Raw genomic sequence first — 27963 nt, forward strand, 5'->3', positions numbered from 1 at the left:
TTTTGATCTTACATCTTTTGTTTTCAGCAGAGACAAACTGGCATCTTCCCATGGCAGTTTCTTTGTTGGACCAGATGGCCTAGGGCCCTGGGTTGTAAAATCACCCATGTTATTGACTTTCCCAGGAAGGATCAAACGAGACACTATCTCTTACTCAATAAGCGTCTGCTTGTTTCAACCCCCCTCCACAGAGATTTGAGGAAGCCTGAACCAACAGCTGCATTACTAAGTCAGAGGTGTCTCGTTTCTTGTACTTTAGGAGCGGGGGAAGAAACGTGTATGTATTTTACCTCTGTGTTTTCGCCATTCTGTGCTTCATGATATACAGTACAATAAACACCAGTTTGGCTGGAATTCTACTACACTATTCAAATATTAATATACACGATGTCTCAATACCGATGGTAGGCCGAACTTGGCCTTACTCCCACACGTGGCGTCGCGGGGAGGCTTTACGTCTGTGACTCTATTGGAGGGTAAGAAACTGGACTGAAAAGAAAGTCCTACTTTAGTAGCGCAGTATATATACGCACTATGAACAAATAGTCCCATTAGTGGTGCGGTAGCCAAATTCCTACGCGGAACTAGGACTTGTTCGTACATGTCGAGCGGTACGTTTGAACTGGGTCTGAGGGGTATGGCAGCCTGGCACCAAGGTCTCGACCAATAGTAGAATGGAGACTATTATGGGATGTTCAGTAGGCTAGAATGGATATTCAATGCATATTGTACAAGGAATATACAAGGGATATCAGGGAATATTAGAGAATATACAAATACAATTAAATATATATATATAAATAAATATATATATTCGGTTTAATCTGGCCCTTCACAACACTGAGCATATTCTCGCCGCTGGCTGAGCTCTGCCGCTGGAGCAAGCCAGAGACAGCCGGCGATGCGATATTTTATTGGTTTGTCATGACAAACCAATTACATAATCCAACATATGTGTAAAGGCACAACATATTCCAGTTAACGGTATCTTTTTTTAATTATTCGTTACGGCGCAATCAATACTTCCATGCATTCGGGACCTCCATGTTTTGGGGGTATTCATAAGGTGTACGAGTTGCAGTGCAAATGCTTCTTACTGGCGCGCTCCAGAGACTGTTACCTACAAGTGATTCTTGACAAAAGGGACAAGCCAATATTATTAGATGACTGATGATTGCACAGCAGCGTGGCGCGATATTATTAGATGACTGATTACTGCACCGATGTGAAAGGGGAAGTGAACTCCAGCCGCGGTCAAGTCCACTCCGCCGCGAGCGTCAACACAGCAGCGCGCTGCCGCAGGGGCGGGCCACGGCGTGTCATGTGGCCGTCGCGGCCAATCAGGCGAACCCGGAAACCGAAATCTAACTAAATCCGTTGCGGAAGTGATACACGCGGCTGGCCTTTCTTTGCTTTGACAGCTAGAAGCCCCGCCCCTCTCTGGCGCTCGTTCTGTCGTGACGTGTACTGATCAGAGACTCTTCAGAAACGAGACGGCGCAACTACGAGTCATTTCCTGTAATTCATCACGTGAGCTACACAAGGCGCGGCATTGGCTGGCTTACTGTCTCCCCCACTTTAGGAGACCAGTGAGGATAGCGCTAGTGTACACGTCCCGCCCACCTAGGTCTCAGAAGGAAGTTAAGAGGCACTGAACGTTCCTTCTACTGTCTTTGCACACAGACAACAGACCGTGTCCAGAAATAAGTCGTCCAGATCTAACAACTGCGTCAATGGCAGTTATACTTTCTTCTTTAAGTAACCCCATTACTCTTTGAAAATTCCGCCCAAAAAGAAAAAGCGATCTATCCTCCCCACGTTTGGGGTTTCAGCACACGTAAGTGAAGTAACGACATTGTTAGCTTGTATGTTAGCTAGCCTTAGCATGTTGCTAAATGACTTAACGTTAACGTTGTCTGTGCGGATAGCTGCTTCCTGGCGACCCCGAATTAATTTAGCTAACGGATCAATAACTATCGTTATTGAATAGCAAAATTGGACAACGGATTCACGTTAAGGAGCAAACGATGTGTTTACACGTTTAACTGTCGCCAGTATCAATGACGTAAATGTTTGCTAAGGTTAGCCAGTTAACCCCGTTTGTTTGCTAACCACGTTAGCTTTTTAAATGTTATGTTTTGAATTCAGTTGAGCCAGTTATCGTTCAAGCTAAAACAGACGGTCTTCTATAATATAAGTTACATTAACATTTGAAATAAATGACGTTTGAAACTAGCTGTATAGATGTAGCAGTACTGTCTATCTGTATGTCAATATATATACTCTTTTATTTTTGTATCACAAACACTACTGTATTTGTAAATCTGGTATGTCATAAATGTATAGATGTAGCAGTACTGTCTATCTGTATGTCATATGTTATGATTAATTGAAAATGGGGGACCCTGATGTAAACAAGACGAAAGTCTTTCTCTGGTCTGCATCCCCTTAAAAAGTGTGTGTATTGAGCTGTACTGTATTGTACCCGTTCTGCAATCTGTTAATAACATTTTCAATCAATCAAGCTGTCTGTGTGTATGTTAACTGTTTGAAAACAAACTGCTGATTCTGTATCTGGCTTGTTGTCACAATTGTGTTTTGTGTGTGTGCTATGGTGACACCGTGATTCACACTCTGTAACATTACTATTGTATGTAGGCCTATTCACAGTAATGTTACGTTCTTCATTTGACTAGTTAGTTAAACACTTGTCTCACACTAGACTTCAGGTTCGAGAGATAACACCTGCCCCCCCCCCCCCCCCCCCCCGCAGGGCAGAGAGGAGTAGCTAAGAATGTGAACAAAATCGCTATTTTTTATTTATTTATTATTGTTATTATGGTATGGTTTATTATTATAGTAGCTAGTAGCTAAGAATGTGAACAAAATCGATATAGCTTTTTTTATTTATTATTACTTTGCCTGTCATTCAGTTAAATGAATACATCGTCTCTAATTACAAGGGACAGGTCAATCTGCATGACAAATAAAGACTTCTAAGGACTTAACTCTTTTACAGATGTGCCCCGTTTAACAATAGTTATTAAAGGTCTTACGTGCAGGAAAATACAGAAATAATCAAAGTAAAAATACATGGACATGATGATTAAGTGAGTCTCTTAATACAAACAAGAAATTAATCAAATACATTATACATTTAGCATAGATCTAAAAATGGAGCACAGCAGTGAGTGGACCTAATTAGTTTGGTTTACTCTAATGTTAGCGTGTCCCAAGTCCCAACTAGGTTTGGGACGGGTTATAGTAGATCGTTTTATACTCTGATGTTAGCGTGTCCCAACTAGGTTTGGGTTCTGTTTTATACTCTGATGTTAGCGTGTCCCAACTAGGGTTGGGTTCTGTTTTATACTCTGATGTTAGCGTGTCCCAACTAGGTTTGGGTTCTGGTTTTATACTCTGATGTTAGCGTGTCCCAACTAGGTTTGGGTTCTGGTTTTATACTCTGATGTTAGCGTGTCCCAACTAGGTTTGGGTTCTGGTTTTATGCTCTGATGTTAGCGTGTCCCAACTAGGGTTGGGTTCTGTTTTGGATACAGTTCAAAGATAGTAAAAGAATCCTGAGTCAAATCTTCTCCTCCCCTCTTATACAACTACCCTCAACTTCAACCCCAGCCTTTATGGTTTTATGGTTTTGTTGTGTTACAACATGCTGAAAGAATATCTTGTTACAGCACTGAGTGCAATAAAATCAACACACCGTTACCTAAGAAATGGTATTATTTACCCCAAAAACCCAACCTACAAAAGTGTTTCATACGGGATTTGAAGGGATTTTGATTCAATGAGGATTACGCAGATTAGATGCTGGATTACATTAGATTCAATGAGGATTACACGGATTTGATACTGGATTGGATGGAATGCTTTCAAACCCCAACCGTAGCCCTGACCCTGTCTTGTTTGTGTGCAGGTGTACAACAACTACCCAGGCAGCCAAGGGGCGACGCTCGACCAAGAACCGTTGGACTTCAACGCAGAGCCACCGTGGGATCCCAGCTGATTCTGAGTCTGGGTGTGCCATCCTGGGACGAGGCCATGTGAGTAGCAGTCGGTGAGGAAATGCTGCTTGTTTCATTCCAGGAATCTGTTTCAAGATGAAGAATCCTAACGCAAGCAGAACCTTGTTGAACAGATGAGAGGGAAAATGAATAGGTGTATAAATACAGCGCCCCAGATACATCACAAACTGATGGTAGTTATTTTTTATCAGGCATGTCGGATCTATCTTAGGCACTAGTATTTTAGATCAGGCATGTCGGATCTATCTTAGGCACTAGTATTTTAGATCAGCATGTCGGATCTATCTTAGCACTAGTATTTTAGATCAGCATGTCAGGTCTATCTTAGGCACTAGTATTTTAGATCAGGCATGTCGGATCTATCTTACTCACTAGTATTTTAGATCAGGCATGTCTGATCTATCTTAGGCACTAGTATTTTAGATCAGGCATGTCGGATCTATCTTAGCACTAGTATTTTAGATCAGGCATGTCTGATCTATCTTAGGCACTAGTATTTTAGATCAGACATGTCGGATCTATCTTAGCACTAGTATTTTAGATCAGCATGTCAGGTCTATCTTAGGCACTAGTATTTTAGATCAGGCATGTCGGATCTATCTTAGCACTAGTATTTTAGATCAGGCATGTCGGATCTATCTTAGGCACTAGTATTTTAGATCAGCATGTCAGGTCTATCTTAGCACTAGTATTTTAGATCAGCATGTCGGATCTATCTTAGCACTAGTATTTTAGATCAGGCATGTCTGATCTATCTTAGGCACTAGTATTTTAGATCAGCATGTCAGGTCTATCTTAGCACTAGTATTTTAGATCAGCATGTCAGGTCTATCTTAGCACTAGTATTTTAGATCAGGCATGTCAGGTCTATCTTAGGCACTAGTATTTTAGATCAGCATGTCAGGTCTATCTTAGGCACTAGTATTTTAGATCATCATGTCGGATCTATCTTAGGCACTAGTATTTTAGATCAGGCATGTCGGGTCTATCTTAGGCACTAGTATTTTAGTTCAGGCATGTCGGATCTATCTTAGGCACTAGTATTTTAGATCAGGCATGTCGGGTCTATCTTAGGCACTAGTATTTTAGATCAGACATGTCAGGTCTATCTTAGCACTAGTATTTTAGATCAGGCATGTCGGATCTATCTTAGGCACTAGTATTTTAGATCAGGCATGTCAGGTCTATCTTAGGCACTAGTATTTTAGATCAGGCATGTCGGATCTATCTTACTCACTAGTATTTTAGATCAGGCATGTCGGATCTATCTTACTCACTAGTATTTTAGATCAGGCATGTCGGATCTATCTTAGGCACTAGTATTTTAGATCAGACATGTCGGATCTATCTTAGGCACTAGTATTTTAGATCAGCATGTCGGATCTATCTTAGGCACTAGTATTTTAGATCAGACATGTCGGATCTATCTTACTCACTAGTATTTTAGATCAGGCATGTCGGATCTATCTTACTCACTAGTATTTTAGATCAGGCATGTCGGATCTATCTTAGGCACTAGTATTTTAGATCAGGCATGTCGGATCTATCTTACTCACTAGTATTTTAGATCAGGCATGTCGGATCTATCTTAGGCACTAGTATTTTAGATCAGACATGTCGGATCTATCTTACTCACTAGTATTTTAGATCAGGCATGTCGGATCTATCTTAGGCACTAGTATTTTAGATCAGGCATGTCGGATCTATCTTACTCGCTAGTATTTTAGATCAGCATGTCGGATCTATCTTAGGCACTAGTATTTTAATAATAGGGACATTGCTTTAAGTGGACATGGTCCACTTAAAGTGGACCAAACAGGGTAGGTGTGAACGCGCCCTAAATCTAAGTTTAATGTTATGCTTTCAACTGGAGAACAGCAACAAACGGCCTCTAATGTCCTGGATCTCTTCTAGACGCCACCTTCTTCCACACATTCAGAGATGAGCCTGCTTACTTTAGGGTGAGCAACATGCATTATTAATATCATGTTGGATCATGATGAGCAACATGCATTATTAATATCATGTTGGATCACGATGAGCAACATGCATTATTAATATCATGTTGGATCACGATGAGCGACATGCATTATTAATATCATGTTGGATCATGATGAGCCTGCTTACTGAGAAACATGCATTATTAATATCATGTTGGATCATGATGAGCAACATGCATTATTAATATCATGTTGGATCATGATGAGCTGCTTACTGAGAAACGTGCATTATTAATAATATCATGTTGGATCATGATGAGCAACATGCATTATTATGTTGGATCATGATGAGCAACATGCATTATTAATATCATGATGAGCAACATGCATTATTAATATCATGATGAGCAACATGCATTATTAATATCATGTTGGATCATGATGAGCTGCTTACTGAGCAGCATGCATTATTAATATGTTGGATCATGATGAGCAACATGCATTATTAATATCATGTTGGATCATGATGAGCTGCTTACTGAGCAGCATGCATTATTAATAATATCATGTTGGATCCTGGACCATAGCCTGCAATGATAGATGAGTATTATCTGAATACAATGGTGTCGTGGTGAGTCAACCAGAGTATTAATCGACTCTAATTTCCCTCCAGAATCACCATAATTATTGCTAGAGTAATTAATTCTTCCCAAATGCAGTTATTGAAGTTGATATCGCTGTATATCGGTGAAATTATGGTGCCAATATACTGTATATCGTAAAAAAATATATATATTGCAATGTCGATTATTTCCAATATCCTGCAGCTCGACTAATCCATAGTCAGGCATGCTCCACATGCCAGCGACCTTCTAGAACTGGGTGTTTTTCCATTTGCATTGCATAAGAACATTTCACAGAATTGCATAAAACAAAGAATCATCAAAGAAAGGACAGGTATTGAACCTTGCCCTCGTTCCCGAATAACCTGTTATATCAGTGTATTTAATTTGAGCCTGCGGATTTCTGTGACGTTATTCTAGCATCACTGCAGCTGCTGGGCAAATGTGGAGTTGTTTGTACTTGTCAGTTGGTTCCCTCTACGCCTTGGATCATCCAGAGACTTGGCTCCCTGCTACCAGACAGTACAGTAATATCTCCTGCTACCAGACAGTACAGTACAGTAGTATCTCCTGCTACCAGACGGTACAGTAGTATCTCCTGCTACCAGACAGTACAGTAGTATCTCCTGCTACCAGACAGTACAGTAGTATCTCCTGCTACCAGACAGTACAGTACAGTAGTATCTCCTGCTACCAGACGGTACAGTACAGTAGTATCTCCTGCTACCAGACAGTACAGTAGTATCTCCTGCTACCAGACAGTACAGTACAGTAGTATCTCCTGCTACCAGACAGTACAGTACAGTAGTATCTCCTGCTACCAGACAGTACAGTACAGTAGTATCTCCTGCTACCAGACAGTACAGTACAGTAGTATCTCCTGCTACCAGACAGTACAGTACAGTAGTATCTCCTGCTACCAGACAGTACAGTAGTATCTCCTGCTACCAGACGGTACAGTACAGTAGTATCTCCTGCTACCAGACAGTACAGTTCGCAACAGGCTTTCTAGGCAGTTTGTTCAGACACATTGTCGGTGTCCCCATTGAAGCTCGCAAAACCGGGCCGTCATCCCACATAGATGGGCCGGGCCGCTGCGTCCCACAATGCATTGTGTAACATTGTGGAAAGTGGAGCTCTGACTCCCCTGCCGGCGGTGTTGTACCCCGGTTACTAACCCTAACCGGTTAATAACTAACCCTAACCGGTTAATAACTAACCCTAACCGGTTAATACCATCAAAACCTTCACGGGTCAGCGGCCCCCGGATTTAGGGCGATTGTGGCGAGTAATTGATGGCAAAATGCAGGAACCCGGTGCCCCAGAGCCGGTGTTTGCACAGTGGTGGTTTCAGACCAGCTAGGCCTCACAGTGGTGGTTTCAGACCAGCTAGGCCTCACAGTGGTGGTTTCAGACCAGCTAGGCCTCACAGTGGTGGTTTCAGACCAGCTAGGCCTCACAGTGGTGGTTTCAGACCAGCTAGGCCTCACAGTGGTGGTTTCAGACCAGCTAGGCCTCACAGTGGTGGTTTCAGTGGTGGTTTCAGACCAGCTAGGCCTCACAGTGGTGGTTTCAGACCAGCTAGGCCTCACAGTGCGCCGTCCCTTCTGCGCTCTGATTGGTTGCTTTCTGAACATGCTTTGTTTCACAGGGAAGCTCCTCAGAATGGTTTGACCTCTAGGCATAACTAGATGAATCATAACCCTAACGTTTTAGAAAGTAAATTGAACATGTATTTTTTTAAGGCTGTCAAAGTTAACGCGGTATTAACGCGTTATCGCCCGATTCTATTAACGCAACTATTTTTTTAAACTCACGATTAACTTTTAAGAAAAATATTATTATTTTTTAACTTTAATTTAAATTTTTTTCTAGACTTCACTCTGTGTATTATTGATGCTCTCATTGATTGTGTGTGTGTGTGAGATATATATATATATATATAGAGAGAGGGGTGAGAGAGATGAGGAAGGGGAAAGAGAGAAAGAGAGCTGGAGAGTGTGTGAGAGAGAGGGGGGGGTGTGTGATTAATCAGCCCTTGTGTGGGTGAATGTAACAAGTTCCTAACGTTTTCTTTCCCCTATTATTTCATGCACACTTTATTCATTGTTTTAAATTATTATTTTCTTTTAAGTTATTTTGTGCATCACTCTGTTTTGAATTTGATGCAAATTTGCAATGCATGAGGGGTCATCCTTTTGTGTTAAATGGCTGCATAAAGCAAGCACTTGTTGACTCATGTTGATAAGAGTATTAAAACTTGGAACTTGAAAAAGATCCGTTTAAGGTAGATATAAAAAAAAAATGCGATTAATCGCGAGTTAACTATGGACAATCATGCGATTAATCACGATTAAATATTTTAATCGATTGACGGCACTAGTATTTTTGTCTTAGTTCCGTGTTCTCACGTAGCTCTTGAACTTTGAACATGTATTTGTCTTAGTTGCCTGTTCTCACTTAGCTCTTGAACTTTGAACATGTATTTGTCTTAGTTGCCTGTTCTCACGTAGCTCTTGAACTTTGAACATGTATTTGTCTTAGTTGCCTGTTCTCACTTAGCTCTTGACCCTTGAACATGTCTCCGGATCCTCTCTGTCCAGTTTGTTGACCCCCGGGGCTCGAGGGAGCGAGTCCCCTCCTCTATGCCTGACCAGCGGGGAGAGAAGATGAAGGGAGGCGAGGCGCGGCTCTCCGTCCGCCTGCTGGAGGGAGGTGCGGCTCTCTGCGATGTGATCGACAATCACATTCATGAACAAACACTGGTGAGGATTTTAGTTCCAGTCATTTCTGGATTTCCATTCGACTTGATTTCATTGAGCTGTTATCAACACAGTCACATTAGGACATGTTCAAAAGTCTCAATATCTTATGCTAGACGTTTTAGAGTTTATGTGTGGTCTGGTGTTTACAATAAAGCAGCATTGTTTTCTATTGTTGTTTTTATTAATGCCCCTTTTTAAGTGAGCTCTCTGGCCTGTGTTGTGCAGGCTGAGAAGAGAGCCTTCATGGTGGCAGACCTGGGAGTGATAATGAGGCAGTATGTTTGCTGGCGAACGCACATGGCCCGGATCAAGCCCTTCTACACCGTCAGATGCAACAGCAGCCCGGCTGTGGTTGAGGTTCTCGCTGCCCTTGGCACTGGGTTCATATGTGCCAACAAGGTACCCGGCTGTTCCCTCCCCGTCATATACATGACACTGCTCTGACATCATATACACCACCATGACACTGCTCTGACATCATATACACCACCATGACACTGCTCTGACATCATATACACCACCATGACACTGCTCTGACATCATATACACCACCATGACACTGCTCTGACATCATATACACCACTGACATCATATACACCACCATGACACTGCTCTGACATCATATACACACCACCATGACACTGCTCTGACATCATATACACCACCATGACACTGCTCTGACATCATATACACCACCATGACACTGCTCTGACATCACATACACCACCATGACACTGCTCTGACATCACATGCACCACCATGACACTGCTCTGACATCATATACACCACCATGACACTGCTCTGACATCATATACACCACCATGACACTGCTCTGACATCATATACACCACCATGACACTGCTCTGACATCATATACACCACCATGACACTGCTCTGACATCACATACACCACCATGACACTGCTCTGACATCATATACACCACCATGACACTGCTCTGACATCACATACACCACCATGACACTGCTCTGACATCATATACACCACCATGACGCTGCTCTGACATCATATACACCACCATGACACTGCTCTGACATCATATACACCACCATGACACTGCTCTGACATCATATACACCACCATGACACTGGTCTGACATATCCCGTCTTCCTGTTTTCATAAAAGAAAAAACATTTCTGAGACGATGCTCGTTCTCCTCTTGATAATTATAATTGTGATGAATTGGCTAGTTGTGCAATCTTCCATTGTACTCCTGTAGCAGTAGGACACTAGCAGCAGTACACTGTAGTACACACCATGAACCATTAGACCTCCACTGCTCCACATTGCGTGAATACTTTGGGCAGCCGAAGAGTGCTTCCGCGTTCGAGTTTTGCGCTCTGATTGTCCAGGTCAGCGCCAATTGTGGGACAGCAAGTTCTGCGCCTATTTCCGGCTCTAACAGCCTGCAAACTACCTGGCGTTCTATCGCCACGCTCTAAGACAAACTCTAACCTTAACCAACTTCGAACGAGCGCCTAAGCTTAACCAGGCTAGAAAACTTGCGGTCCCACGATTTGGTGTACATGTCACATGACCAGAAATTACCTGGCCAATCAGAGACGCGGAAACACTCTTCGGCTGCCCAAAGTATTCAGGCCTCCACATTACTCCTGTAGCAGTAGGACACTAGCAGCAGTACACTGTAGTACACACCATGAACCATTAGACCTCCACTGCTCCACATTACTCCTGTAGCAGTAGGACACTAGCAGCAGTACACTGTAGTACACACCATGAACCATTAGACCTCCACTGCTCCACATTACTCCTGTAGCAGTAGGACACTAGCAGCAGTACACTGTAGTACACACCATGAACCATTAGACCTCCACTGCTCCACATTACTCCTGTAGCAGTAGGACACTAGCAGCAGTACACTGTAGTACACACCATGAACCATTAGACCTCCACTGCTCCACATTACTCCTGTAGCAGTAGGACACTAGCAGCAGTACACTGTAGTACACACCATGAACCATTAGACCTCCACTGCTCCACATTACTCCTGTAGCAGTAGGACACTAGCAGCAGTACACTGTAGTACACACCATGAACCATTAGACCTCCACTGCTCCACATCAATGATCTCACTCAGTGTTGTGACCTTTCTGTGTCTCTTCAGTCTGAGCTGGAGTTGGTGCAGAGCTTCGGCGTTCCCTCAGAAGACATCATCTACAGTGGAGTTTGCAAACAGCTCTCTCAGATAAAGTACGCTGCCAAGAGCGGCATCAACCTCCTGGTGTGCGACAACGAGGCAGAGCTGCGCAAGATCGCTCGCTGCCACCCCGACGCCAAGTAAGTCCCTGCCACCCCGACGCCAAGTAAGTCCCTGCCACCCCGACGCCAAGTAAGTCCCTGCCACCCCAACGCCAAGTAAGTCCCTCTCACCCCAACGCCAAGTAAGTCCCTGCCACCCCGACGCCAAGTAAGTCCCTGCCACCCCGACGCCAAGTAAGTCCCTGCCACCCCAACGCCAAGTAAGTCCCTGCCACCCCAACGCCAAGTAAGTCCCTGCCACCCCAACGCCAAGTAAGTCCCTGCCACCCCAACGCCAAGTAAGTCCCTGCCACCCCAACGCCAAGTAAGTCCCTGCCACCCCAACGCCAAGTAAGTCCCTGCCACCCCAACGCCAAGTAAGTCCCTGCCACCCCAACGCCAAGTAAGTCCCTGCCACCCCAACGCCAAGTAAGTCCCTGCCCCCCCCCGAAGCATGTCATGTTGAGGCGTGTTGAGGCGTGTCGTGTTGAGGCGTGTCATGTTGAGGTGTGTCATGTATGAGGCGTGTCGTGTTGAGGTGTGTTGAGGTGTGTCATGTTGAGGTGTGTCGTGTTGAGGCGTGTCATGTTGAGGTGTGTCGTGTTGAGGTGTGTCATGTTGAGGCGTGGCGTGTTGAGGCGTGTCGTGTTGAGGTGTGTCGTGTTGAGGCGTGGCGTGTTGAGGCGTGTCGTGTTGAGGTGTGTTGAGGTGTGTCATGTTGAGGTGTGTCGTGTTGAGGTGTGTCGTGTTGAGTGTATCGTGTTGAGGCGTGTCGTGTTGAGGCGTGTCGTGTTGAGGTGTGTCGTGTTGAGGTGTGTCATGTTGAGGTGTGTCATGTTGAGGTGTGTCGTGTTGAGGTGTGTCGTGTTGAGTGTATCGTGTTGAGGTGTGTCATGTTGAGGCGTGTCGTGTTGAGCGTGTCGTGTTGAGGTGTGTCGTGTTGAGTGTGTCGTGTTGAGTGTGTCGTGTTGAGTGTATCGTGTTGAGTGTATCGTGTTGAGGTGTATCGTGTTGAGTGTATCGTGTTGAGGTGTGTCGTGTTGAGTGTATCGTGTTGAGGTGTATCGTGTTGAGTGTATCGTGTTGAGTGTATCGTGTTGAGTGTATCGTGTTGAGGTGTATCGTGTTGAGTGTATCGTGTTGAGGTGTATCGTGTTGAGTGTATCGTGTTGAGTGTATCGTGTTGAGTGTATCGTGTTGAGGTGTGTCGTGTTGAGTGTATCGTGTTGAGGTGTATCGTGTTGAGGTGTGTCGTGTTGAGGTGTGTCGTGTTGAGTGTATCGTGTTGAGGTGTATCGTGTTGAGCGTGTCGTGTTGAGTGTATCGTGTTGAGTGTATCGTGTTGAGGTGTGTCGTGTTGAGGTGTGTCGTGTTGAGTGTGTCGTGTTGAGTGTATCGTGTTGAGTGTATCGTGTTGAGTGTATCGTGTTGAGTGTGTCGTGTTGAGTGTATCGTGTTGAGTGTATCGTGTTGAGTGTATCGTGTTGAGGTGTGTCGTGTTGAGCGTGTCGTGTTGAGCGTGTCGTGTTGAGGTGTATCGTGTTGAGTGTATCGTGTTGAGGTGTGGCGTGTTGAGTGTATCGTGTTGAGGTGTGTCGTGTTGAGGTGTATCGTGTTGAGTGTATCGTGTTGAGTGTATCGTGTTGAGGTGTGTCGTGTTGAGGTGTATCGTGTTGAGTGTATCGTGTTGAGTGTATCGTGTTGAGGTGTGTCGTGTTGAGGTGTATCGTGTTGAGTGTATCGTGTTGAGTGTATCGTGTTGAGGTGTGTCGTGTTGAGGTGTATCGTGTTGAGTGTATCGTGTTGAGTGTATCGTGTTGAGGTGTGTCGTGTTGAGGTGTGTCGTGTTGAGGTGTATCGTGTTGAGGTGTGTCGTGTTGAGTGTATCGTGTTGAGTGTATCGTGTTGAGTGTGTCGTGTTGAGTGTATCGTGTTGAGGTGTGTCGTGTTGAGGTGTATCGTGTTGAGTGTATCGTGTTGAGTGTATCGTGTTGAGGTGTGTCGTGTTGAGGTGTGTCGTGTTGAGGTGTATCGTGTTGAGGTGTGTCGTGTTGAGTGTATCGTGTTGAGTGTATCGTGTTGAGTGTGTCGTGTTGAGTGTGTCGTGTTGAGTGTATCGTGTTGAGTGTGTCGTGTTGAGGTGTGTCGTGTTGAGGTGTATCGTGTTGAGGTGTGTCGTGTTGAGTGTATCGTGTTGAGTGTATCGTGTTGAGTGTGTCGTGTTGAGTGTGTCGTGTTGAGTGTATCGTGTTGAGTGTGTCGTGTTGAGTGTATCGTGTTGAGTGTGTCATGTTGAGGTGTGTCGTGTTGAGTGTGTCGTGTTGAGTGTATCGTGTTGAGTGTGTCGTGTTGAGTGTGTCGTGTTGAGTGTGTCGTGTTGAGTGTATCGTGTTGAGTGTGTCGTGTTGAGTGTGTCGTGTTGAGGTGTGTCATGTTGAGGTGTGTCGTGTTGAGTGTGTCGTGTTGAGTGTGTCGTGTTGAGTGTATCGTGTTGAGTGTATCGTGTTGAGGTGTGTCGTGTTGAGTGTATCGTGTTGAGGTGTGTCATGTTGAGGTGTGTCGTGTTGAGTGTGTCGTGTTGAGTGTATCGTGTTGAGTGTGTCGTGTTGAGTGTGTCGTGTTGAGTGTGTCGTGTTGAGTGTATCGTGTTGAGTGTGTCGTGTTGAGTGTGTCGTGTTGAGTGTGTCGTGTTGAGTGTATCGTGTTGAGTGTGTCGTGTTGAGTGTGTCATGTTGAGTGTATCGTGTTGAGTGTATCGTGTTGAGTGTATCGTGTTGAGTGTATCGTGTTGAGGTGTGTCGTGTTGAGGTGTATCGTGTTGAGTGTATCGTGTTGAGTGTATCGTGTTGAGTGTATCGTGTTGAGTGTGTCGTGTTGAGTGTGTCATGTTGAGTGTATCGTGTTGAGTGTATCGTGTTGAGTGTATCGTGTTGAGTGTATCGTGTTGAGGTGTGTCGTGTTGAGGTGTGTCGTGTTGAGGTGTATCGTGTTGAGTGTGTCGTGTTGAGGTGTATCGTGTTGAGGTGTGTCGTGTTGAGGTGTGTCGTGTTGAGGTGTGTCGTGTTGAGTGTATCGTGTTGAGGCGTGTCGTGTTGAGGCGTGTCGTGTTGAGGCGTGTTGAGGCGTGGCGTGTTGAGGCGTGTTGAGGCGTGGCGTGTTGAGGCGTGTCGTGTTGAGGTGTGTCGTGTTGAGGCGTGTTGAGGCGAGGCGTGTCGTGTTGAGGCGTGTCGTGTTGAGTGTGTCGTGTTGAGGTGTGTCGTGTTGAGGTGTGTCGTGTTGAGGTGTGTCGTGTTGAGGTGTGTCGTGTTGAGGCGTGTTATGTTGAGGTGTGTCGTGTTGAGGTGTGTCGTGTTGAGGCATGTCGTGTTGAGGCGTGTTGAGGCGTGGCGTGTTGAGGTGTGTCGTGTTGAGGCATGTCGTGTTGAGGCGTGTTGAGGCGTGGCGTGTTGAGTGTATCGTGTTGAGTGTGTCGTGTTGAGTGTGTCATGTTGAGTGTATCGTGTTGAGTGTATCGTGTTGAGTGTATCGTGTTGAGTGTATCGTGTTGAGTGTATCGTGTTGAGGCGTGGCGTGTTGAGGCGTGTCGTGTTGAGGCATGTCGTGTTGAGGCGTGTTGAGGCGTGGCGTGTTGAGGCGTGTCGTGTTGAGGTGTGTCGTGTTGAGGTGTGTCGTGTTGAGGTGTGTCGTGTTGAGGCGTGTCGTGTTGAGGCGTGTTGAGGCGTGGCGTGTTGAGGCGTGGCGTGTTGAGGCGTGGCGTGTTGAGTGTGTCGTGTTGAGGTGTGTCGTGTTGAGGCGTGTTGAGGCATGTCGTGTTGAGGCGTGTTGAGGCGTGTCGTGTTGAAGCGTGTCGTGTTGAGGCGTGTTGTGTTGAGGCGTGTCGTGTTGAGGCGTGTTGAGGCGTGGCGTGTTGAGGCGTGTCGTGTTGAGGCGTGTCGTGTTGAGGCGTGTTGTGTTGAGGCGTGTCGTGTTGAGGCGTGTTGAGGCGTGGCGTGTTGAGGCGTGTCGTGTTGAGGCGTGGCGTGTTGAGGCGTGTCGTGTTGAGGCATGTCGTGTTGAGGCGTGTCGTGTTGAGGCGTGGCGTGTTGAGGCGTGTCGTGTTGAGGCGTGTCGTGTTGAGGTGTGTCGTGTTGAGGCGTGTCGTGTTGAGGTGTGGCGTGTTGAGGCGTGTCGTGTTGAGGCGTGTCGTGTTGAGGCGTGTCGTGTTGAGGCGTGTTGTGTTGAGGCGTGTCGTGTTGAGGCGTGTTGAGGCGTGGCGTGTTGAGGCGTGTCGTGTTGAGGCGTGGCGTGTTGAGGCGTGTCGTGTTGAGGCATGTCGTGTTGAGGCGTGTCGTGTTGAGGCGTGGCGTGTTGAGGCGTGTCGTGTTGAGGCGTGTCGTGTTGAGGTGTGTCGTGTTGAGGCGTGGCGTGTTGAGGCGTGTCGTGTTGAGGTGTGGCGTGTTGAGGCGTGTCGTGTTGAGGTGTGGCGTGTTGAGGCGTGTCGTGTTGAGGCGTGGCGTGTTGAGGCGTGTCGTGTTGAGGCGTGGCGTGTTGAGGCGTGTCGTGTTGAGGTGTGGCGTGTTGAGGCGTGTCGTGTTGAGGCGTGTCGTGTTGAGGCGTGTCGTGTTGAGGTGTGTCGTGTTGAGGTGTGTCGTGTTGAGGTGTGGCGTGTTGAGGCGTGGCGTGTTGAGGCGTGTCGTGTTGAGGCGTGTCGTGTTGAGGTGTGTCGTGTTGAGGCGTGTCGTGTTGAGGTGTGGCGTGTTGAGGCGTGTCGTGTTGAGGCGTGTCGTGTTGAGGCGTGTCGTGTTGAGGTGTGTCGTGTTGAGGCATGGCGTGTTGAGGCGTGTCGTGTTGAGGCATGGCGTGTTGAGGCGTGTCGTGTTGAGGTGTGTCGTGTTGAGGTGTGTCGTGTTGAGGTGTGTCGTGTTGAGGTGTGGCGTGTTGAGGTGTGGCGTGTTGAGGCGTGTCGTGTTGAGGTGTGTCGTGTTGAGGTGTGTCGTGTTGAGGCATGGCGTGTTGAGGTGTGGCGTGTTGAGGCGTGTCGTGTTGAGGTGTGTCGTGTTGAGGCATGGCGTGTTGAGGTGTGTCGTGTTGAGGTGTGGCGTGTTGAGGCGTGGCGTTTCTCACCTTGAAATGTTAATGTTTTGAACATAATCACAATTTGGCAATCTGTCAATAAGAACTAGGTTTGTCACTAGATTTTATAATATTAACATTTTAATCTAAGAACTAGGTTTATCACTGTAGATTTAATAATATATTAACATGTCAATCTATAAGAACTAGGTTTGTCACTGTAGACTTTATAATATATTAACATTTTAATTAATAAGAACTAGGTTTGTCACTGTAGATATATATTTTTTTAACACATTAACATTTTAACCTCTTAAGCACCGTCACGCAGTAGTGCCCACTTTGCGCTCGTCTGTCGGCTCCGGGCTGCGTTTTCGCCGACCAACCAATACATTGTTGGAGAGTTGAATTTTTCTGCCTTTGGATCATCGCCTCACCCAACCTATTGCGTGTTCCATTCTCGAGTTACAAGACGAAACATACCAAGCCGTTCGGAAGAGTGACCACGTCCGGTTGTTGAACAGTCCCGACGCAAGAAGACGAAGAAGGCCATTGTTTTGACGAGAGCCTTCTTTCCTCTGTCCACCTAGGCTGCTGCTGCAGGTGTCGACAGAAGCCCAGAGTCATGGGGAGGAGATGAGCATGGTGTTCGGCTGCTCCCTGAAGGCCTGCAGACACCTGCTGGAGAAGGCTAAGGAGCTGGGTGTCCAGGTGGTGGGAGTCAGGTGAGGCAGTTAGCTGGGTGTCCGGTAGTGGTGGAGGAAAATATCGATACAGTATAGTAGGGGTGGACGGTATGGTCTAAAATTTATATCACGGTATAATTTGAAGCATAGACGGTAACGGTATATATCACGGTATCAGTGTTTCCGTTAGAATAATTTTTTTTGCCTGATAGGCAGGCTATATAAAGAATGACATCCTCAAGGCATGTAGATTTATAATATTTTAACTTAAAACTAGGCTACTTTTGCGTATAAAGTCATTATATTCCAAATAAAATAAGTCCCGAGTCGAGACTCCGTGCTGCTCCCATTGCAAACAGCGGGGCTGGATTTTGCTAGAAGCATATGTAGCTGCAGAGCCGCAGAGCCAGTGGCTCTTTCAGGTCGTTCAGCCGTTTGGTGGGGGGGGCGCTGTTGAGCGGGCCTGTGACCAGACCTGAAAGAGCCACTGGCTCTGCGGCTCTGCAGCTTCATGCTATTTCACAAATCCACTGCTGCAGCCGTCCTCCCGTCGTTATCATAACACTACACACATATCATAATGTTTACAGCAAACTGTAGTTGATCACCAGGTATGTTTTATTAACGTAGAATAATTCATATAAGAAAAACGATAGGTAAGATCTCTTACCTTTCTCCACTGGTTAAAAATGCCAGGAACTGAAATTGAAACTTGCTGTGCGCCGCGGTGATATGTGTTTATTATGAAATGACAATTGCGTGTTGACACGCCCAGTGCGCCCACTGCGCGAAGCCTCCTAAATAACTTTTTCCAGTTTGCACATATCTATTATCTATGACTAATTCGATCTATTTTTAGGGGCAAATGCGATTGAAATAGTCGCGCTGTGGTTACATGACGTCATTGCTATTTTAGAGCTGCTCTACCCGGTTACACGGTATAGTCAAAATCCATACCGTAGAGCAAATTCATACCGTTTATACCGTCCACCCCTACAGTATAGTATCGCGATACAGTATCGTTACAAGGACGCCAAGTATCGATGTTTTATTATGCAAAAAAAAAAAATTTATAAGGAAGTTGCATTGTTCGTACAGTAGTCCACACACACACACGTGTGTGCATTCAGTTAAGTTGGAATATGATTGTAATACAAACAGTTCAGTTTGTCAGGTACATGCAGCACAGATTACAGTGTTGACATCTGTCTGCTTGAGAAAATCCCATTTGCTGCAATAAAAATGATTGAAGTGAGATGAACAGACTGAAAACTATATTTTATTAGATAAAACATGTTGACAAAGTTTTACTTTGCAGTTGAAAAAAGCTAATGAATCGCAATATAACGCAATATTAATAACGCAATACTCAGCATATGATCGCAATATATTTTGCACTACATTTGCACCTTACCCTAAGTTTTGTACCTCATTTCTGCATTATACCTCACTGTTACCCATTTTTCTCTGTATTGTATATTGTATATGTATATTGAACATTCCTTTACTTACTTTTTACCTACTTCTTAATAACTTTTTTACTATATGAAGCACACTCAGGGGCTCATACAGAAACAAGCATTTCATCGTAAAGTATTCTGTATTTTATTGTGACATATAATAAACAAACTTTTTGATCCACTTTATCTCTTTTTAAATTTTTCTCCCATCCCAATTACCCGCTATGCCAATTCTCCCCTCCCCTGTCTTGAACGTTGCTCGCATATTCCCCACACTGGCCAGTTGTAGGGAGGATAGAAGCCTTGCATCACGTGTCTCCTCCGATACACGAGGAGGCAGCCTGTCGCATCTTTTCACCTGCCAGCGCGGACTCTCATTGGCGAGGTGTAACGTGTGGGAGGCTCACACTACCCCCGCCATTTCCTGTCTCTGCTGTGCAGGCGTCCCCCAACCGACCTGTAGGAGTCGCTGTCCACAACGTCCAGATTACCACCCATCGACTTCCATCCGCTAACTCTGCCAATTGAGTTAGTATGACGGCCGGCCCAAGCCGGAGGCAACGCCAACAGCTGGAGTCGAACCCGGTGTCTCTTGCGTTGGTGACGAGCGCAATGTCCGCTGCGCCACCCAGCCGCCTTAATAATAAACCAACTTGAAACTATTTTGAACGTGATTCATTGGGCACTAATTCGATTATACGTTGTGCATGTTTTGACTTAGAACGTCTGCCATTTTCACCGCAAAAAGGCATACAAGTAACAACAATACGACACATCGATCATGAATATGCAAATCGACAATGTATTTGTCGACGAATCGTGACAGCCCTAGCAACAGTATCCCAGTCCAGTTGCAGTATTTGTGTTGGCGGAGCCAAATAAATGATCAAATAAACAAACAAATTATAATCTGTTGCGTATTACTGTTAACTAATAAATGGTGCGTGTAGAACTGTTGTATAAAAGCAATATCACACTTGAGGTTGTGCTGTTAATACTGAATATCATACTATATGCAATACTGATGTTGCATAATTAGCCCGTCATTTCACCAACTCACAGATCTTTTAGCATTATAATTCCATCCAGGCTGCACCTATTTAGGATTAACCTCTAATGTATTATTGACGCATGACTGTTTATTTCCAGAGGTACTGTGGTGGCGATCTTTGACCCTTTGACCTTGAGTCTTAGAATACAGCTCTGTGCTCTGTGTTCTCACTCAGGTTTCATATCCCCAGTCGCTGTGAGGATGAGCAGGTGTATGCACACGCGGTCTCTGACGCTCGCTGTGTGTTTGACATGGGGGTGAGTGTGAATGAACCCAAATGTACTGAACATCTACGGTCTTTCAACTATAAATGTACAGGACACTGCAACGTCAAGAGTCTTTAGATCATTGAGTTTGAAGACATTATGAAAACTAGACATGTTTCTTTAGGTCATTGAGTTTGAAGACATTGTGAAAACTAGACATGTTTCTTCAGATCATTTAGTTTGAAGGCATTGTGAACTAGACATGGTTCTTTGTCACCAAGGTTTCAGTTGTAGTTTTTTTTATGTATTTCCCACTGATCTCTTCTTTCAAATGTCTCCTTTTAATGTTTGTAAAGTGCAGAGTGTTGCAACTCTATATGTAATATGCAATATGACAAAAGCTTGATTGATGTAATAATTTAGATTCTGCATTTACTAGCATTTACTTTGTCTAATTTCAGGAGGACGTTGGCTTTAATATGAAGGTCCTGGACATTGGAGGCGGCTTCAGCAGCTCTGAAGGTCAAAAACAGGTCAGTGTGTTGCATAACCAGCTCTGAAGGTCAGCTAACGGGTCAGTGTGTTGCATAACCAGCTCTGAAGGTCAGCTAACGGGTCAGTGTGTTGCATAACCAGCTCTGAAGGTCAGCTAACGGGTCAGTGTGTTGCATAACCAGCTCTGAAGGTCAGCTAACAGGTCAGTGTGTTGCATAACCAGCTCTATAGGTCAGCTAACAGGTCAGTGTGTTGCATAACCAACTCTATAGGTCAGCTAACAGGTCAGTGTGTTGCATAACCAGCTCTGAAGGTCAGCTAACAGGTCAGTGTGTTGCATAACCAGCTCGGAAGGTCAGCTAACAGGTCAGTGTGTTGCATAACCAGCTCTGAAGGTCAGCTAACAGGTCAGTGTGTTGCATAACCAGCTCTGAAGGTCAGCTAACAGGTCAGTGTGTTGCATAACCAGCTCTGAAGGTCAGCTAACAGGTCAGTGTGTTGCATAACCAGCTCTGAAGGTCAGCTAACAGGTCAGTGTGTTGCATAACCAGCTCTATAGGTCAGCTAACAGGTCAGAGGTCAGCTAACAGGTCAGTGTGTTGCATAACCAGCTCTGAAGGTCAGCTAACAGGTCAGTGTGTTGCATAACCAGCTCTGAAGGTCAGCTAACAGGTCAGTGTGTTGCATAACCAGCTCTATAGGTCAGCTAACAGGTCAGTGTGTTGCATAACCAGCTCTGAAGGTCAGCTAACGGGTCAGTGTGTTGCATAACCAGCTCTATAGGTCAGCTAACGGGTCAGTGTGTTGCATAACCAGCTCTGAAGGTCAGCTAACGGGTCAGTGTGTTTCATAACCAGCTCTGAAGGTCAGCTAACGGGTCAGTGTGTTGCATAACCAGCTCTGAAGGTCCGCTAATAGGTCAGTGTGTTGCATAACCAGCTCTGAAGGTCAGCTAATAGGTCAGTGTGTTGCATAACCAGCTCTGAAGGTCAAAAACAGGTCAGTGTGTTACATAACCAGCTCTGAAGGTCAGCTAACAGGTCAGAGGTCAGCTAACGGGTCAGTGTGTTGCATAACGCTGAGTCAGCACCAGCTCTGCTGTGTTAACGGGTGAGAGTTCACGGCTAAACGTCTCCGCAAAAGCCTCACTTCTTGATTGAGCTAAATACCGGTAATTAGGTAGATTCTCACCCCGAAAATTCCTCTGTGACTTATGGTGCTTAATAGAAAGCGTGTGAAAGGCAAGACTTATTAGTAGGAAGCATCTAATTTATCTTATTGTGTAACACACACGCTTGACAATCGGTCAACACATCAAAATGGTTTGTTCATGCAAGTTTCCTTTTGTTCGACCTGAGAGACCGCCACTGTCACTAACTCTGTTGTACCCTAATGGCAGCTCATAGCACTAACTCTGTTGTACCCTAATGGCAGCTCATAGCACTAACTATGTTGTACCCTAATGGCAGCTCATAGCACTAACTCTGTTGTACCCTAATGGCAGCTCATAGCACTAACTATGTTGTACCCTAATGGCAGCTCATAGCACTAACTATGTTGTACCCTAATGGCAGCTCATAGCACTAACTCTGTTGTACCCTAATGGCAGCTCATAGCACTAACTATGTTGTACCCTAATGGCAGCTCATAGCACCTTCAGGCTGCAGTCATCATGTCCTTGTTGTGTCTCGTCTCAGATACAGGCTGCAGTCATCATGTCCTTGTTGTGTCTCGTCTCAGATACAGGCTGCAGTCATCATGTCCTTGTTGTGTCTCGTCTCAGATACAGGCTGCAGTCATCATGTCCTTGTTGTGTCTCGTCTCAGATACAGGCTGCAGTCATCATGTCCTTGTTGTGTCTCGTCTCAGATACAGGCTGCAGTCATCATGTCCTTGTTGTGTCTCGTCTCAGATACAGGCTGCAGTCATCATGTCCTTGTTGTGTCTCGTCTCAGATACAGGCTGCAGTCATCATGTCCTTGTTGTGTCTCGTCTCAGATACAGGCTGCAGTCATCATGTCCTTGTTGTGTCTCGTCTCAGATACAGGCTGCAGTCATCATGTCCTTGTTGTGTCTCGTCTCAGATACAGGCTGCAGTCATCATGTCCTTGTTGTGTCTCGTCTCAGATACAGGCTGCAGTCATCATGTCCTTGTTGTGTCTCGTCTCAGATACAGGCTGCAGTCATCATGTCCTTGTTGTGTCTCGTCTCAGATACAGGCTGCAGTCATCATGTCCTTGTTGTGTCTCGTCTCAGATACAGGCTGCAGTCATCATGTCCTCAGTGGAGCTGTACTTCCCAGCCTCCTCCGGTGTCTCCGTTGTGGCCGAAGCAGGAAGCTACTTCGTGTCCTCCGCCTTCACCCTGGCCGTTAACATCATCTCCAAGGAGGTGGCGTCGTCCCGGGACAGCCAGGACCAGCCCCACGGTCAGTGGACTTTCTTCGTCCTTGTTGTAGTAGGCTGATCCCTCTCAAACCCCGCCCTCTTTCCTTGATCTTCCAATCACAACCGTTGCTCACCTCAGTTTGAGTCTGGGTTCACGGTGATTGGTTGGGTCCGTTTGGTCAGTTGAGCCTCAGGCGAAGAACCATATAACTCTGTTTTCAGGGGAACAATTAATGAACAATAAATGTGTTCAAACTTTATTATTATTATCTAAAGATAATACGTTGTGTTTATTCATAGTGAAGTGCAGTAGAGTACTTTCTTGTGATATATCAAATTCACACTCAAGTGATTGACTTTACAACAGCACATACGTGTTGTGTGGAGCCCGATCACATTTATACATGATGTCTCTGTCTCTGATCTGTCCTCTGTCTTCCCCACTCAGGTGTCTCTAATCTGTCTTCCCCACTCAGGTGTCTCTAATCTGTCTTCCCCACTCAGGTGTCTCTAATCTGTCTTCCCCACTCGGGTGTCTCTGATCTGTCCTCTGTCTTCCCCACTCGGGTGTCTCTAATCTGTCCTCTGTCTTCCCCACTCGGGTGTCTCTAATCTGTCTTCCCCACTCAGGTGTCTCTAATCTGTCTTCCCCACACAGGTGTCTCTAATCTGTTCCCCACTCAGGTGTCTCTAATCTGTCTTCCCCACTCGGGTGTCTCTGATCTGTCCTCTGTCTTCCCCACTCAGATGCAGCGTCTCCCAGCGACGAGCCAGACTTCCTGTACTGTGTGAGCGAGGGTGTGTACGGCTCGTTTGCCAGTAAACTCACGGAGACTGTGATCCCAGCACCAGCTGTTCACAAGGTGAGTTGTATCACGGAGACTGTGATGTGTTCACAAGGTGGGGAAAAAGCTAATCTATGAATTCCAATCTGGCTTCAGAACGTCCCACTCCACTGACTCATGCCTTCTCTATTTGAACGACCACATCAAACACGAGGTGGACGCGGGCAAATACTGCGGCATGGTCATGCTGGACCTACAAAAGGCCTTCGACACCGTCAATCACTCCATTCTGATTGACGAGCTAAAAGCAATTGGTTTTGATAGTTCCTCAGTGAGCTGGATGCAATCCTACCTGGAGGGGAGAGAACAAATGGTGGAGTCACCCATTATCTCCACATTAACCCTGTATATTGTAAGTTATTATGGATTGAATATGAATATGGGTTTGCTGGTGTTCATGTTAACGAGGCTCTCCTCTCTGCAGAGGCCGGGTCTGGAGGAGCAGGTGTACAGCAGCAGCTTGTGGGGCCCGTCTGGAGACAGCATGGACCAGCTGGTGGACCAGTGTCTGCTGCCGGAGCTCAGCGTCGGAGACTGGCTGGTGTTCCCCAGCGCCGGAGCCTTGGGCCTGGGTCAGCCCCTCTCTACCTGCACCCCCCCTGTCTACTGCGTCATCTCCTCTGGGGACTGGTGAGCCAACATGTTTCATACTACTGTACTAACAGCCTGTGCAGTCTATGTTTCATACTACTGTACTAACAGCCTGTGCGGTCTATATTTCATACTACTGTACTGACAGCCTGTGCGGTCTATATTTCATACTACTGTACTGACAGCCTGTGCAGTCTATGTTTCATACTACTGTACTTACAGCCTGTGCAGTCTATATTTCATACTACTGTACTAACATCCTGTGCAGTCTATGTTTCATACTACTGTACTTACAGCCTGTGCAGTCTATATTTCATACTACTGTACTAACAGCCTGTGCAGTCTATATTTCATACTACTGTACTTACAGCCTGTGCAGTCTATATTTCATACTACTGTACTTACAGCCTGTGCAGTCTATATTTCATACTACTGTACTTACAGCCTGTGCGGTCTATATTTCATACTACTGTACTTACAGCCTGTGCAGTCTATATTTCATACTACTGTAGTAACAGTCTGTGCAGTCTATATTTCATACTACTGTACTAACAGCCTGTGCAGTCTATGTTTCATACTACTGTACTAACAGCCTGTGCAGTCTATATTTCATACTACTGTACTTACAGTCTATGTTTCATACTACTGTACTTACAGCCTGTGCAGTCTATATTTCATACTACTGTACTAACAGCCTGTGCAGTCTATATTTCATACTACTGTACTTACAGTCTATGTTTCATACTACTGTACTAACAGCCTGTGCAGTCTATATTTCATACTACTGTACTTACAGTCTGTGCAGTCTATGTTTCATACTACTGTACTAACAGCCTGTGCAGTCTATATTTCATACTACTGTACTAACAGCCTGTGCAGTCTATATTTCATACTACTGTACTTACAGTCTGTGCAGTCTATATTTCATACTACTGTACTTACAGTCTGTGCAGTCTGTTTCTGTCTGTTTCATACTACTTCCAGTCTGTTAACCCTTGTCTCTGTATCTCTTACAGTATCTGACCCTTGTCTCTGTATCTCCTACAGTATCTGACCCTTGTCTCAGTATCTGACCCTTGTCTCAGTATCTGACCCTTGTCTCAGTATCTGACCCTTGTCTCTGTATCTCCTACAGTATCTGACCCTTGTCTCAGTATCTGACCCTTGTCTCAGTATCTGACCCTTGTCTCTGTATCTCCTACAGTATCTGACCCTTGTCTCAGTATCTGACCCTGGTCTCTGTATCTCCTACAGTATCTGACCCTTGTCTCTGTATCTGACCCTGGTCTCTGTATCTCCTACAGTATCTGACCCTTGTCTCTGTATCTGACCCTTGTCTCTGTATCTCCTACAGTATCTGACCCTTGTCTCTGTATCTCCTACAGTATCTGACCCTTGTCTCTGTATCTGACCCTTGTCTCTGTATCTCCTACAGTATCTGACCCTTGTCTCTGTATCTCCTACAGTATCTGACCCTTGTCTCTGTATCTCCTACAGTATCTAGCCCTTGTCTCTGTATCTCAGGTTGCTCAACGAACAATAACACTATGCAACAACCATCAAATGCACTCACAGCACACACATCCACACGCACACGCACACACTCACTTTAAACAAACAACACACTGCAGCACCCACTCTCCACACTTTAGAACACCTAAACACACTTTAAAAAAAAAAAAAAAAAAAATTACTGTAAATTGTACCTCATCCCATTTCTGCTTTGCACTATATTGTATATTAGTATATTGCATAGTATATTGTATGGTAACTCAGTTACTTCTATTCTGCATTGTATATATGTACATACTGAACACTTGTGTCTACGTACGTGACTTTTTTTTTTTTTTTTTACATGCTATACTTATTTTATTTCATACTTACTTTTTGTCTAGCACAGTCTCTGGAGTGTAACAGAAAGAAGCATTTAGTATTCTGTGCTTCTGTATGACAACTATTAAAGAAACTTGAACTTGAAACTTCCTACAGTATCTGACCCTTGACCCTTGTCTCATTTCTTTAACAGGTATGAGATGCAGGACGCCGGTGTCACCCGAGACATCACCATGAAGAACTTCTCATTGGTCCCTTATTTCTTGAATTCCTGCCAATCGGAGGCGGCCCTCTCTGCTCCCGCCTAGCGACAGTCAGACCAGTATGGCTTTTTTGACCCTCTCATACTGGTTCCTGCCTCCCAACCTCCCGCTGGTCTACATTCCACTGGGATGACCTGGCCAGACGGTCTGGACTGAGCCTCGTGTTGCTGGGACCAGGAGACGGGATGGACGACTCCTAAAGGCTTGGGTCCCACGGCCTGCGTTTACACACGGGATACTGATAGTATTGAATATTTTATCTATATCTTCATCTGCTGTTGTAAAGGAGGGCGTTTGTCCTCAAGTGGAATAAAAAAAAATGTTTAAAGAATTTTGGGGACGCTTCACTGAAAGAAAATATATATTTATGATTTTATAGTTTTGTTATAGAAAGCTGCTCCCTGCTCTGTGCTGCGGCATGGGTTCATTCATTCATTCATTCATTCAGTGACGGACGCCTCTTATAGACCTGAGGAGTCTGAAGACCTTTTACTGTAGACAGGAAGTGCTAGTACCTCACTCCCCAGGTCTGTAGACAGGAAGTGCTAGTACCTCACTCCCCAGGTCTGTAGACAGGAAGTGCTAGTACCTCACTCCCCAGGTCTGTAGACAGGAAGTGCTAGAACCTCACTCCCCAGGTCTGTAGACAGGAAGTGCTAGAACCTCACTCCCCAGGTCTGTAGACAGGAAGTGCTAGAACCTCACTCCCCAGGTCTGTAGACAGAAAGTGCTAGAACCTCACTCCCCAGGTCTGTAGACAGGAAGTGCTAGAACCTCACTCCCCAGGTCTGTAGACAGGAAGTGCTTGAAGAACCTCACTCCCCATGTCTGTAGACAGGAAGTGCTTGAAGAACCTCACTCCCCAGGTCTGTAGACAGGAAGTGCTAGAAGAACCTCACTCCCCAGGTCTGTAGACAGGAAGTGCTAGAAGAACCTCACTCCCCAGGTCTGTAGACAGGAAGTGCTAGAAGAACCTCACTCCCCAGGTCTGTAGACAGGAAGTGCTAGAAGAACCTCACTCCCCAGGTCTGTAGACAGGAAGTGCTAGAACTTAGAAGAACCTCACTCCCCACGTCTGTAGACAGGAAGTGCTAGAACTTAGAAGAACCTCACTCCCCACGTCTGTAGACAGGAAGTGCTAGAGAAGGAGCAGAGGAATTGTTGAAGGGGAAGGAAGCAACTTGAGGAAGGAGTGTGTTTATTTTCTTTAAAAAAGCAACCTTTTATATTTCTAGATCCCTTACTTGCTTCACGCCATGTCATGATATTTATATTGTACTAACCCTATTGTACTTTGGTAAAAAGCATATCTTGAGTTCAACATTTATGATTTTGTTGAAATGTGAATTTTGTTTCCCAACGTTTGTCCACGGCTGTTTATTAACATGTAACTGCTTGTTAAATTCATGAAAAGTAATAAACATTTAATTGACTGAATTGTGAACTAG

General features: G+C 45.4%; 1 protein-coding gene across 3 annotated transcripts; it reads left to right on the forward strand.

Moving 5' to 3' along the window:
• Positions 1–1684: 1684 nt before the first annotated feature.
• On the forward strand, positions 1685–27963 carry LOC311245710 (antizyme inhibitor 1-like). 3 transcript variants are annotated; one of them, XM_084335657.1, is made up of 12 exons: positions 1685–1837; positions 3932–4072; positions 9207–9368; positions 9594–9767; positions 11513–11685; positions 17289–17423; positions 20071–20152; positions 20563–20634; positions 22853–23024; positions 23731–23846; positions 24253–24458; positions 26446–27963. In XM_084335657.1, the coding sequence occupies exons 3-12, from the start codon at positions 9249–9251 to the stop codon at positions 26558–26560; spliced, it is 1365 nt and encodes a 454-aa protein (XP_084191783.1). In that variant the 5' UTR covers positions 1685–1837; positions 3932–4072; positions 9207–9248; the 3' UTR covers positions 26561–27963. The 3 variants fall into 3 exon arrangements, with proteins under 3 accessions (XP_084191783.1, XP_084191782.1, XP_084191784.1); XM_084335656.1 differs by having other exon boundaries at positions 3932–4058; XM_084335658.1 differs by having other exon boundaries at positions 3932–4058; positions 22859–23024.

The sequence above is a fragment of the Notolepis coatsorum genome (assembly GCF_963971535.1).
Source record: "Notolepis coatsorum genome assembly, chromosome: 19".
NCBI classification, from domain to species: domain Eukaryota; kingdom Metazoa; phylum Chordata; class Actinopteri; order Aulopiformes; family Paralepididae; genus Notolepis; species Notolepis coatsorum.

Bases quoted from the DNA above. Each gene is read 5' to 3' on its own strand.
- LOC311245710 (XM_084335657.1), top strand. From the start codon at position 9,249: ATGCCTGACCAGCGGGGAGAGAAGATGAAGGGAGGCGAGGCGCGGCTC. The intron at 9,369-9,593 runs GTGAGGATTTTA...TGTGTTGTGCAG, and splicing joins ACATTCATGAACAAACACTG to GCTGAGAAGAGAGCCTTCAT. The intron at 23,847-24,252 runs GTGAGTTGTATC...TCCTCTCTGCAG, and splicing joins CAGCACCAGCTGTTCACAAG to AGGCCGGGTCTGGAGGAGCA.